Consider the following 13,551-nt stretch of genomic DNA (forward strand, 5'->3'; position numbering starts at 1 on the left):
ATGACTCATGACAATAATTATTTGCTGGCAACCCATTTATGACAAATATTTTAATCCAACCTATTGGATTCAGATTTACAACACAATTACACATTCAAAACTTGCTTTCCACACATATTCTCTAGTATGTGCTTAAAACTGTGTACTTTAGAACACACTCCAACCAGGAAACTTTTTTACTATAATATCTTAAAAATCTTGTGGCTTAAAACATGGCTTAAAAGGGTCATAAAGGATGCAAACAGTTCTACGCCGGCCTTTTCTACCTTGAACTATCTGCCTTGAGAAACAAAACAGGGCAATTTCAGCACTCTTTTGCACAGGTTAAAACATAAAGGAAGTTATTTTGGTGGAAGAGCAGAATTTGGTCTAGATTTGCAGGGAAATAGAAGCTTATAAGTTGACACACAGAAAGTATTTTAAAAGATCCTATAGATTAGTATAAACAGTTCTCCAGATCCTGCATGTCTTACCTAGAATGGTTATCTCACTACTAGCTTAAAAATGAGGAGGAATTTTCAAAATAAAATTTATTGAGGTATTTTCAAAATAAAATAGCATGTAATCAGAATAGTGACTCTGGCCAGCCAGCCAGGGAGAATTTCTGGCCTCTGACACAGAGTTCCTGGAGGCACCATGAGATCAGTAACAGAGGGAAAATGAGGCTCAATGGGTAGAAAAGCCTTTCCACCACAGAGCAATTGTTTCACGTTTATAAAGTGACCTCTCAGAGGTCAATGAGGAAGGTAGCAGAAAGCATTGCTCCCACCAAAGACAAATATACTTTAAATCTTTACATATCTTTACATATACTTTAAATATTCCTACAAACAGATATTTTAGAAAAACTCTTCATCTCTTAAGTAGCCCTTTAAAACTCCATCGTTGAGCTGAAGACTGGCCTTACACAAGGCTGATTAAACTCCACAAAAGTTTAAAGGTTATTCCACAAGAACAAATGTATGCTAAAGTTCTTGGAAATAAGGGGCAAAAGTCTATTGAAGTGCAGCAAGGAATCAATGAGTGCTGCAATACTCTCAAATAATATGTACACATAGCAATATCTAACTTTGTGCTTGAGGCTTTTTAACATATAGCCCAATTATTGAGTGATTCATAAACATTCTTGCTAGTTAAAAGGCCTTTTTTTTACATAGCAGCCCACAGGCACTACATTCACTGAAAGGTTATGCAGAAAAACCCAAGAAATTTGTTCAAGTAATCTCTCTTCTTCACACTTAGTTGTCTAGAAAGACCTTGACTTACCATAACTGCACTGCCTTTCTTTAGTCTTACTGGAATAACGCAATGCTGAAAGATAAACAGAAACAATTAACAATTTTCTGCTCTAAACCTGATTTACAGTCATATAGGGGAAGGAACTCTCGTTGTGTTAATTATAAAAGATACAGTGTACTTTCATTTTTTTCAGTGTGAGATCTTTGCTTTAGGCTCATGACCACTGCTCGTGGGCTCACCAAAACAACTTACAAAGATAAGGAAGAAATTTGTCTTTTATATATACTAAGCCAAGACCTTCTGGCTGCAATGCAAAACAATGTCATCTAAATAATATAAAATATCAGAAGTAGTACAAATTCAGGAAACATACTGTATATAAAAGATCTTACTCTGAATCCTTACCTTCATGATTCTTCCTGAAGTCAGAAGGAACGTTCTGCTTAGGCCTTGTGCTTTCTTGAGAAGAATCCCTGTCAATCCAAAAGCAGACATATTTCTACATGAATTGAAGGAACAGAAACCAAGGAATTTTTTCCAAAAATTTCCATATAGCAATGCATGGTACTTGATATTTTAATATTCTCCATGGAAAGATGAACCTTCTGGTTTCATATTCCCAGCATTAGCAATATTGCCTGAATTTACATGACAGAAAACAGATATTCCATAATAAATAGTAGCATATAACACACAAAAAAAGAAAATCAGAAATAATTTTCAAAACATAGTTGAATTGTTGGTAAAAGGAAGAGCAGATATAGCCAAGAAAAAAATAACCCAAACCGTATCTCTTAACTGTTTGTATGTTGTTTTTTAAACATATATTGGAGGTTAAAGTTGGACTTTGTTAAAAAATATTTAAATATAAATAAAGGTCTGTATCACAGTGATTATCTGTTCTGAGGTTAGCATGAATTTATAAAGGAACATCTATGTGTTTTGATTTGTTTGTTAATTCAAAACAAATCACATGCGCAACATCTAGAACATATCTATAAATCCTCAGTGAAAAAAGACAATTGCAAAAATTCATTAACATGGTAGTGGTGCCCAGTTTGCTAACTCTGTAGATTTTTTCTTTAATATAGCATTTTGGGAACACAGAAGAAGAAATGCAGCAGGTGTCTCTCTAGACCATGTACTGGACCTCTGGCTGATAAGACCTTTTCAGAGGTCCATTAGCATTTCTTGAAGCTTTCACGCATTTTCCTCACAGGGTTTTCTGTAGAAGTCCTCATAAAGCATCTTCTTCCCAAATACTGTTGCCCATTTAGTTCAGGTTTTAAAAGACACAAAGTTACTGTCTGTGCCAAAGAAGAGAGGAGACAACATTGTTCTGTGCAATCAACCATTACTAATGATTCAACAGGAGCTGCTGAAAGCAATATTGAAGTCAATCACAGTAAAAGCCAAACTGTCCAGTAACAAACCATATTTCTGCATTATCTCACCGAAATAAGGTAAGAAGCACTCAGTAGATCTGTGTGTGTCTGCATGTGCATGAACATGTAGTTTGAGTTTGCAGGGATCTAGACACTGCCCTAGTTTCATGCACATTTGTGACCTCCTTCAAAGGAAGCACTTAACAAACTATTAGAAAGTTTGTTTTCCCACTTAAAAGTAATTTTGCACCCCTTTCTGCTTGCCAAGAAGGTAATGGTTAACATCTGTCAAATACATTTTTTCTCTCTGCTCTTCTTTGCATTGGCCAGTCCCAAACCCTATTGTAAGGTAAAAACAAGATGTCTTAACTCTATAAAATGCTGGACTTTGGTTTAGACAGAGGACACCATAGGAGTGTGGCAGCCACCTTCACTGCAAGGCCATGGCTCCCAAAGGAACTGCATGACCTGCATGTGTCAACTCTGTAAAGAGATTGCAATTATCATCAGAGAACATTAAGAGACATATAAATCTATCTAATTACAGCAGGGCATCAAAATGTAATATTTAGAAAGGATACTACAGAAATACTCAGATTACTGTGTTTATCTCTGCTGAAGACCAGGCTTTGTAATCATCAGCACCATTACGTATTCTGTTGTCCAAGCTCTGTGCAGCAGGCAGGACTGAGGAATGACACAAAGCTCTTCCTCAGGCAGGGAGCAGCTGAGGTCCTGGGCTCTGCAGAGTCCTTTCCTCCACACTCTGTTGCTGAAGAAGGGACCTTTGTCTATATGAGCAGCCCCTTATTTACTTTACTCATTATATTGTAGGAGCTATCAAGCACAGGTGAGGGCATTGCCTATACACTTTGCAATTAGCTCTAATGAAACTAATGACTGTACGTCGGGTACCTGAGGTGAGTGCATGCTTGTGAATGCACCTTTTGAGAGATCCCCACCATGTATGTCACAAACTATTGATAGTGAACCTGCTCTTTAGGAATCTCTCTGATTCAGCAAACAAGGATTGACAGCAGCAATAGCAACGTAGCTCTGATGGTCTGAGCAATCAGAAACAGAAGCAATGAAGGATGTGTAGAAATAGATAGTATCTCTCCTAAGATTAAAATATAAAAAGGAAAAAAAACTAGTCAGTTTTGGGACCTGCCATGGATGTGTTAGCGGTGGATGGTGTTAATTGTGGATGATCACAGAGTGAAAACTGAGACCGTATTTCAGCATTCAGTAGATTTATGGATTCTATTTCTTTAGATTATGTTTTATAGGTCTCTCTTGAAAATGAGGAGCCACCAGTTGTAATACTGTAAGACATGATCACTAGCAATTTTTTTCTGTTTGATTAACTGGCAGTGTGATCTCTCTATTGTAGAGTGTTTGCTTGGCTTCAGTCACAGTTTCCATGAGAGCATTTAGTTCACTGAATGAAGTATCTTGTGCTGATCTTCAAAAGAGAAATACAAAAGCGAAGACTCAAGAGTGGGATTGGTTTCCTGGCACTTCAGCCCAACTGTCTGTCTCTTTCCCTCCCTCCGTCCCTGCCTCCCTCCCTCCCTCCATCTCTCATTCCTCCCATTGCAGATCAGTGGTCTTATCTAGACTTTCTTGCCATTGTCTTCTTCCACCCCATAATTCAAACCATGTTTGTTTCTCAAACTGCCAAGGTGATGAACATGACCAAGTTAAACTCCAAGAAATTATTTTCAGTTCAAATTCAGTTTGAGGGTTGCTGCTTCTATTTTGACCTAACAAAGGGCTTACACTTGGGAAACCAGTAACACTTTCACAAATATATGAGTTGATTTCATTGAAGCATTTGCAACTTTATTGGCCTATTTAGGCTTTTGTCCTATGCAAATACAGAAGGGTTAGCTTTTCTTACTAATCTGATTCTCTCATGATACCCTGCTGTCTGACACAGTCATACTTGCCATGATACTTCACAGCCCCTGTTCTAAAAGGCAGTAATGATGTACGTCTTAGTCATATCACAAGTTCAAACTGCATAGAGTTGAAAAATAGTGCACAAACAGCACAAGAAAATTGATTTCAGTGCACATGTTAGGTAGCACCACTCCATCACTTCCAAAGAACTTTGCCATATGTTATACTAATACATCTGATATGGTCATTCTCACCTAGGCTGCAACTATTTCATTATAGTTTGAAATGAGTTTCTATCTAGAATTCTTCTTGCTTCTTCTATGGAAGGAATTCAGAGAATTCACTAATACCATTGCAGATTTCAATACTGGTTATGTAGATGAAATGGCTTAAGAAAAGTATACCAGGAAATGTCTTTACATCCTGTCTCCATCCTACGGATTCATGATCAGTGAACAGCATAACTGTACAACAACATCTAAGTCAGAAGTCATTATTTTTCCCATAAGTATCCATCCTGGTCCAGTTGGACAGTCAGCTATGCAAATCGCTGCATTTTGTAAATGGAAATACCAATTTTGCAACGTCAGAGAAATAAAACCTGTTAAACAAATCAACTGAACAACCTGGCCTTAACTGAAGAAACTCGGGAAAAGTGTTCTGATATACAAAGTCATCAAAACTGAGAATCTCAAAAAAGATTAGTCAAAGCTCAAAGAGAATGCATACCTGAGTTATCTGGGGAGTAAGCTCTACTAAGCTCTTCTTTGCAATTAAGTGTAATTACATGCATATCTGACACATGCGTCACCATCATATGCATGTAGCTATAGGAGTGGAAGATTATGATTTAGCAATGCCAAAACATGTTTTTTTAATACAGTAAATGAACAAAATAGTATTAGCTTAAGCATTGCAGAAACATACAGTGCAAAGGAGATTGGCCTATGCCCTGGAGAAAGGTTATGATACTTCTACATATTTATACACATACAATAATGTTCGGCCTGAAGAAGAAAAAAGAGGCCAAGGGGCTTGTTCAAAGTGAGTGAGTGGCACAGCTTAGATTAGAACAGAAAGCTGCTAAAGGTTGGTATGCTTTGATATGCAAACCTAAATATTTTGGCAAAAGGGCAAGGGCTTATACATGAATGCAAGCAGCTGCATCTTTGAGTTACTTTTCATGGAGTAGCTGGCAGTAACAACAATAATACTTAGCACATTCACGGAACTGTGTATTTAAAAAACATTAATAAACAGTTATCTAGCATTGTGGTTAAGTATAAGCTCCACTTTATAGCTAAGAAAACAAACATACAGATGACTCTTGACTTGTTGAAAGCCACAGCAAATTCCTTGAGGAACAAAACTAAAACTTAAGAAATCTTACAGATGTAAGTATGTAGTCACTATGGCACTGTCCAAGCAACATGGTCAAGATAATGCCACTTGCACATTTTACTTGAGACTCAGTGGAATGGAACACACACAGTTTCTAATGTGCCTCCATTCCAAAGCCCTTGTTTGCAAATAATACATGCCTGTAGTCGGTAAAGAAGTATGGCATAAATGTATATGAAATGTGATTAGCCAGGAGAGATTGAACACACTTTCCTCCCTTTCTTCCTTCTGTTTTCCCTCCCTCCCACCTTCCTCCCTGCTTATTAAACTTAAAATTTCTTGCCAGAAGCTCAATGGATCCAAACTTGCCATTACGATATTTTTCCAGCTTTTCAAAAACAGTTAAAATGAGGATTTCAGCATATGGTGTTCTTTGACTTCTCTCTTGTTGGACAGGAAATTTAGAGCCACTCAAAATTATTAGTCCCTTTTGGAAAAATCTTCACTCAAAATTTTCGTATTTTCTTTAGTTTTGCTTCTAATTAGTGAATAAACTAAAATATGGCTTTAACCCTGGTAAGCACTCCTATTTTTGAGTTTACAGTTGTTCAGAAACAACCTACCTAATTCACTTCATATCTCTTAGGAAAAAATTTACTGTAGGTTTAAGTAATTTTTAACCCAGCATTCTCTGGATTAGAAAGTGAAGCAAATGGGTAAAACTGCCCTATGTAGAAATGTAGCTGCAACTCTGATGGCAGCACAGCTGACAGTGCACCATGATGGGATGATGGATCCTTGTCACAACTGCTGTAAATGCACCTACATCTACTGAAGGATCAAGTTCTATGGTGCTCACTGGAGCTACTGCAGTTAGTATCATTTGAGAAACTACTCCTGAAGATATCACATAATAGCTGTCTTACCATTCTGAAAGATTTGTATGTGCCTCTTTAGTCATGAACTGGAATTGTTCAAGTAAGCTGGAGAGCAACCAGTGCATAGTCAGGACTGAACCAAGCCGCCTCATGGGGTCAACCATGTGATAAAGGTCACGCAGTAAAGTTTGACTCTTGGGTGCAGTAGAAGGGAAAAGCTGAGAAAAGAGACACTGATTAGACACTGCATGTTATATTTGTAAAATGCAAAAAAAGTGAGAAAATATCAGAATACAGTGTATGTGGCATACAGATGGATTTGTATTAATGCTCTTTCCCACATATATAGAAAATGCCCAGCCTTGCAAATCACAATTACTAGGCTGACATGCCTCTGATTCAACTTCCAGATCTATTTAACTCAGTCCCTCTTCAGAAAGCCTCATCAGTTTCCAACCCTGATACTCATCCAGGAGGTCAAGAAGAAATCCTGATATAGTGCAGACTTTCTGAACAACAGATCCAGACGCAGATCTTTCGTTTCTCTAATAGTCATCACTTCCCTCATTAAATGCCATGCCTATTAACAGACACTGATTGTTATTCCTCCGTCTCTATTCTTCTTCAAAAATTGAATCACTTGAAGTGTGAAGAAGAAGACGTATTACATATTCCACCTGTTTTTTTGCAACTTTTTCATCTATATCTATTCTCTGGTCATGATCTCAGTGTTGTGCTGTCCCAGTTCTTCAATTCACACTTGCTTTGCTTCATTATCATTCTGTTTTCTTACCAACTCATTAGTAATTTACATAGTTTTCCTCCTTTTCCTTTCATTCTATTTTCTGGTCTCTGTTTCTCCTTTAGCTATCCTTTTCAATGAATCCTCAACTCAAATTCTCTGTTTTATTTCTTTATCACTTCTAATTTAAATTCCAAAAATCCTCCAAAATAAAATCAGCCTAACTTCTCCCTGCTTCCCCGCCCATCCAGCCTAATGCACATGCCAGAGACAGCAAAGAACGATGACAAAAGCGAAATGTTAAGAGGTTTACATAAAATATGTATCCAATATAACAAATCCCTGTTTATTTTACCAGCTCAAATTGTCCAAGACTCTTCAGCTCCTGTATGAAAGTAATCATTGAATTTATCTCTTCTAAAGACAAACATTGCTCATCTTCTCTGTGGTACGTTCCATCCTGTGAAGGAAAGGGCAGCACATTCTGGTGAAATCCCATGGAAAGCAATGCGTTTTCACTATACCCCCATTGCTCTGGTGATCCAAGGAGCAAGTTACAACAGCGCTCAACTTGCCCTCACCTCATCCAAAGTCATGTCAAGCCAGCTCCTTGATAGCTCTTCCCATTTCTCAGTCTAGAATAAAGTAGCCTGCACTAGCTTTGTGTAGAAAAGTACCCATAGAAACTACCATGGGAAAAGACTGCATAAAGTATGGACATATAAGTGGATAGTTTGAAATGTGGTCTGGTCACCTATCGGAGACAGACTTTGGTAATCATATTGTATGTCTGCCTCTGTCTATGTCTGTGGCTTCCTACTTTATCCTGTCACAAATGTAGAACCCACGACTCTTTTTTAGTCACACCTGCCTGAGAGGCAGAAGCCACATGGATAATTTAGTCCTTGTAGTTCTTGCAAGCGGGAGATTCCTCAGAAATGCCCCCTAAAATTGTCCAGATTGAGAGAAATGCTGCTGAAGGAGAGTCCAGCTTGTCAGAAACAGATTTCACTAGTGATGCAAGATTAATACAGACTCTATAAATGTAAAAAAATTGTAATTGGATCTTGCATTCAGAATAAGACACGAAGTTGTAGGAAACAAAATTTAATTCTGACGCTCGTGAAGCTATTTGTTTGACTTAATTCTAGGCTTATGAAAACACCCAAACCAGTATATTAAAAAAGACCATTTTAAAAAGTGGTGGGAAAATTACTTTGTTAATGTTTTAATTTTATCTTTAAAGTACTGTACTTTGGGAAATTATGTAATTTGAGAGTGGAATTTTTGTTAAAGAAAATTCTGTTATTCAATATAATCACGGTTTTACTCATTACTTCCCCAAAATTCAGTAACACACAGTTTTGATCCAATATATACTTCATTCTATAAATTGGTACCAACAATTTCATAAGGGCATACAATTCAGAATGAAATATTTTCAAATAATTAATGAGAAAAAGTGGAATGAACAACCTTGCTCACAGTTGATCCGTGTATTTTTTGTAAAGTTTCTATGAAAGTGGATGTTGAGGATTCATTAGATAATAGAAATTTAAAAGTATCTTCAAAAATAAACTCTTTAAAAGTTTGGTCCTGAATATTTGATTCATCCTCATCTTGAAAGTCAAAGTTTCCATGCACCTGTTGGAAAACAAAGCAAGAATTTGTAGTCTGAATATCAAATCCAACCTTCCCATAGCCACGTATACCAAACTGGAACTATTTGTACAAAAAAGTCATAATAACACTAACAAAACAGACAGTATTATGAAACAGCAAATACAGTACCACATTTTCTGTCGGAAATATGCATCACAATGTTTGCTGCCCTCCAGTGGATAGAGTAAAATATTGCAGTCTCATGTGAGAGCTTTTTTTGTGTGTGTTTGATTTGAAATTTGATTAAAAAATAAAATGTCACGTTATGTGTTAAGACAACTCTCTTAGGTATTTAGGAGTTACTAAAGATGAAGGTATAAGTTTTACAATATATAAACACAGTGAATAAACTCATGTTTACAAAATATGAATAAATTAGTACTTTAGCATAAACATGAATATCACTTCAAGGTGTCGGTGTGTGCATAATACAGTTTCCAAGGGCTACTATTCAAAGTCAAATGTCACATTAAGTATCAACTGTTATTTTTTAGAGTAATTTGTATTTTCATAAGAAACTATTAAACACTACTTAATTAATGTACATTTATGGATTATAGCTGATAGTTGAGACTGTTATACAGGCAACTAGAAATTATGCCTTATGTTTAGTTAAGCAAATCCTGGGATAATTTTTTTTACAGCCTGGTGTACAATCATTAAATTGTAATGACATATCACATTTCTTACACTAGCTAAGCAAGTCTTGCCAGACTAAGTAAGGATACTGCCTTCATGGATTTTTAAAATTGTGCAAACTTGCTTTCTTATGTCCATTTTTCTTTTGTGTTGATAAGAACTTTGTTTTGTGAAGGATGGAGAGATCGACTGCGTTGGTGTTGCCAGAAACTTTAAAAGGTTTGAACAGAGGTTGAATTTTTAAAGTTTTCTCCTGTAACTTCCCAGGATATATTTACTATTTTTGTTTCCTTTTGTGTTCCATAAATATGGACAAAAAATACATATACCTAGATATATACATATTTGTATGTATATAGAAGGGTAAAGAGAAGCAGCTGGTAAGCAGTAAAATTTTTGTCTCTGACCAGGCTGTTCTGAGGCAGGAGTGGTACAAAACTGGCATAGGGAGTTTATGCCACAGGTTGTTTCTCTCCAGTTTTGAGGGCTTTGAGGACCATCCAGGAAGAAGGCAGCACAGTGGAGATCAAAGCAGGTCATGAACTGAAGTAGTACAATACAATTCATGGGGAGCTTAAATTTGTATTAAAAACCCGTTGTGGTATTTTAACTTCTTCTCTTCCTCTTTGTGCTGGCACAGTTCATACCTAACTCTGCTTACATGCAATGCTTCCTCTGGATTTTGTTTTGCTGGTATTCAGTTGGAGTGATAATCCCATAATGATAAAACTGAAAGGTTTGCACACTTAAACAGTGTGGTGAACTTCAGAGGAACTCTGAGCCTTAAAAACTGGTTTGTCCCACAGCAACTCTCCACTTTTAGGCAAAATAAATACTAATTTACTTGGACATTCTTCAGAGCTTTGAGAGCCACCATCCAAGAGGCTTCCCTGCTGTGTTTTTCCTGTAAGTTTTTTTGGGTCAAGCAATAATTTGTGTAATTTTCTCACCTTAAGAACTACCGGGTATATGGAGGTGCCAAATCCAACGTCAAAGGTTAGCATTTGAAAACATTGGCTGCATCTGAAATACAATATAACAGGAATCTGATTCAGTGAGGTTAGGTATTGTTGTGAAATGTGTGCTACAATGACAGAACACACACAAAGGTCCAGAGAAAGCATGCGATACAGACTAAAAACAATTTCTAAGAAGAATCAGGATCCTTAAACATAGATGGAGTCACATTGCGAGCTGATTAAAATAGTGATGTATTAAAGTGTATTTATATAGTTTAACAGTAAACCAGTGAGGGAGATGAACTACACTGGAGGAGGAAATGCTTTTTGTTGAGAATGAGGTCCTGCAAAAGCTATGAAGACATTTGGAAGGCAATAGATGGTGAAACTCTCCAGGTTCATTGAACCCAAAGAGTTGTGCTGCAGCTACAGGGATTTCTGAAGGTGGGGGCTGGGAGCTCTGAGCAAGTCTCAGGTTACACACACAAGAAATACCCACCTCATTGGTAAAAAAATGTCACTGTTTGGACCACTGTCAAAATAGCTCCATCCCTATTATACTCCTCCCCTCCTCACCACCCTTTCCACTCACAATGTAATCTTTCTTTCCAACTTGCATTAGTTAAATAATGAGCTTTATATTATTGCTGCTAAAACACCTGAGTTCTCAAATAGCTTTATAAAACATATAAAAGTAATAAATAGTAACTTATTTACTATTTAACATAAAAATGTCAGGGATGTGACATAACATATATATAACACATATTAATTTAAATTAGAAAAATATTACATAATAAACGTTGATTTATATGTAACAACTCTAACACTCTGAGTGATTACAATGATTTAACACCCACTGAAACGTGACTGTTGCTGCCTAGGTGCATTTCATAGGGTACCTTTCATAAAGCATTCTACAGTGTCTGTTGTTCAGATTGCCACCCCCAGCCACCTCTGAACTGTCTGGGCTACTCTAACATTAAACTGACACATGATAGAGGGCTCACTGAAGCTTTTTATGTGTTAAGACTAGCCCAATTGTGAGTGATTTGTGTTCATCTGTGCTGCCTGAAACACTTCATCGAGACACAGCATCTGGTCATAAGTATTCATCATAACCTTTTCACAAACTAGAAACACTGGACATTGAAGAGTCTTACTCCATAAGCGCAGCACATGCTCACTTTGTAAGTAAGTATGAAATAGAGGGGATTTTGTTATTTGAGGAGTCACGCATCCTCTACAGTTTTTGTTCTGTTCTGAGGAGCTATCTTGACAAGGGCACAGCAATGACCACTGTTTCCTGGTTTTGTTAAAAACAAGAAGAGTTTCTCTTTTAGTGAATTTTCCTTTTAGCTAAGTTATTCTAAGTAACTGCACTTTTCTGAGTTTGGCTGCATGTTTTTGCAGATAGGAGCAATGGTATACAAGGTCGCTGATAAAATCGCGCATCCCATTAAGTGAGAGGGGCGTATTTGCAAGGAGGGGTGAACAGAACAGGTGACTAAAATTGACCAACTAAGTATTCCACCCCATCCACGTCATACAGCATATAAAAGAGGGAGATCACGAGGGTCTCACTCTCTTTGACCATGGCCGGCATGTGAAGAGGACCCTGCCTGTTGTCCCTGCAATCCGAGGCCTGGTTCCAGACCCTGCATCCCTGAATCCAGTTCCGGTTTGTTGTGGAGTCCAGCCCAGGACTTCCAGATGCCTTCCCTGCAGCCGCTGGAGCAGTGCAGAGCTGGGAAATTCAAGATTGGTTTTGTATATTTTATCTTATTTTCTCTATTTTATTAGTAGCATTGGTAAAGTATTTTTAACTTTTTTCCAACTTGCAAGTCTCCTCTCTTTTCCTCCTATTGCTTTTCCTTGGTGGGAAGGTCTGGAGGGGTGGGTAGGGGGTTAACAGAGAGCATCTGCCATGGTTTATTGTTGCCCTGCATTAAATGTTGACGCCACTGCAAGTCACTTACTGATTGAAAGAATTTGGTCCTAAGGCAGATGATTCACTGAAGATCTCAGTTATAAGTAGAAGTTTGCTTATGGCTTCCTTCATGCTGTTGAAGGCTTGTTGGGGAGAACCACTTTTGAAGAATAACTCAAAAAACCTTTGCAGCTGTGGAAGAGATTACACATGGTTTTGAACTTTTAAGGTAAATCAGTGCTTAAGATCATAAATTAAAAGTCTGGTAGAAATAAAAATTGCCTTAGAACATAAACTTCAATTTTTATTAATTTGCACAGTAAAGATGCATGAAAAGAACCATGCAGCATACTAGTAGAGAAGAACTGCTTTTTAGAAATAAGTATATCAGAAACAATTTCTGTATGAATGGTTTATAAAATATTACTCACAGTCTAAGCTTACTTTGATAAAAGCTTTTGTTGTCAACTGGTTCTAGGTAATAGGAACCACAAACACACATTTCCTCAGCAGTAGGTAATAGCACACTCAAAGTAAAAGGCTTTTCTCTTGCTAACATACTATGCCAAAGGCTATCCCACTTGACCTTGCCTATGAATCCTTACCTCATGTTAACAAGCTTTAAATAGACTATAGAAAAGAGATGTTGAAAAATTGATCAGCCACCACAGCCTGTGTTTTGACTGGACTCTGGCATATCCTGAGAATTTTAGTCACATGAATCCTCCCAGTGGCATATTCTCTGGCCTGCATGACACTGTCCTGTTGGTTTCTTTCATCACTCATCAGAATTCACCTGTTGCATCACTTAATATTCAACAAAATGGAACTGGAAAAACACAGAGCCCCAGTGAAGGTGGCAGGCAGGTTT

The 13,551-nt window shown here is 37.3% G+C and overlaps 1 protein-coding gene across 3 annotated transcripts in view; it reads right to left on the minus strand.

Moving 5' to 3' along the window:
- Window positions 1-13,551, minus strand: part of CPED1 (cadherin like and PC-esterase domain containing 1) — a 151,334-nt gene that overhangs the window by 74,325 nt on the left and 63,458 nt on the right. For all 3 annotated transcript variants that reach the window (XM_065632070.1, XM_065632078.1, XM_065632061.1), the window contains 7 exons: window positions 12,730-12,872; window positions 10,742-10,814; window positions 8,967-9,134; window positions 7,846-7,950; window positions 6,797-6,966; window positions 1,645-1,712; window positions 1,267-1,311 (listed from right to left, as the gene is read on the minus strand). In XM_065632070.1, the coding sequence (XP_065488142.1) occupies window positions 1,267-1,311; window positions 1,645-1,712; window positions 6,797-6,966; window positions 7,846-7,950; window positions 8,967-9,134; window positions 10,742-10,814; window positions 12,730-12,872 (772 nt within the window). The remainder of the gene's footprint in view (window positions 1-1,266; window positions 1,312-1,644; window positions 1,713-6,796; window positions 6,967-7,845; window positions 7,951-8,966; window positions 9,135-10,741; window positions 10,815-12,729; window positions 12,873-13,551) is intronic.

The sequence above is a fragment of the Caloenas nicobarica genome, chromosome 1 (assembly GCF_036013445.1).
Source record: "Caloenas nicobarica isolate bCalNic1 chromosome 1, bCalNic1.hap1, whole genome shotgun sequence".
Classification (NCBI taxonomy): Eukaryota; Metazoa; Chordata; class Aves; order Columbiformes; family Columbidae; genus Caloenas; species Caloenas nicobarica.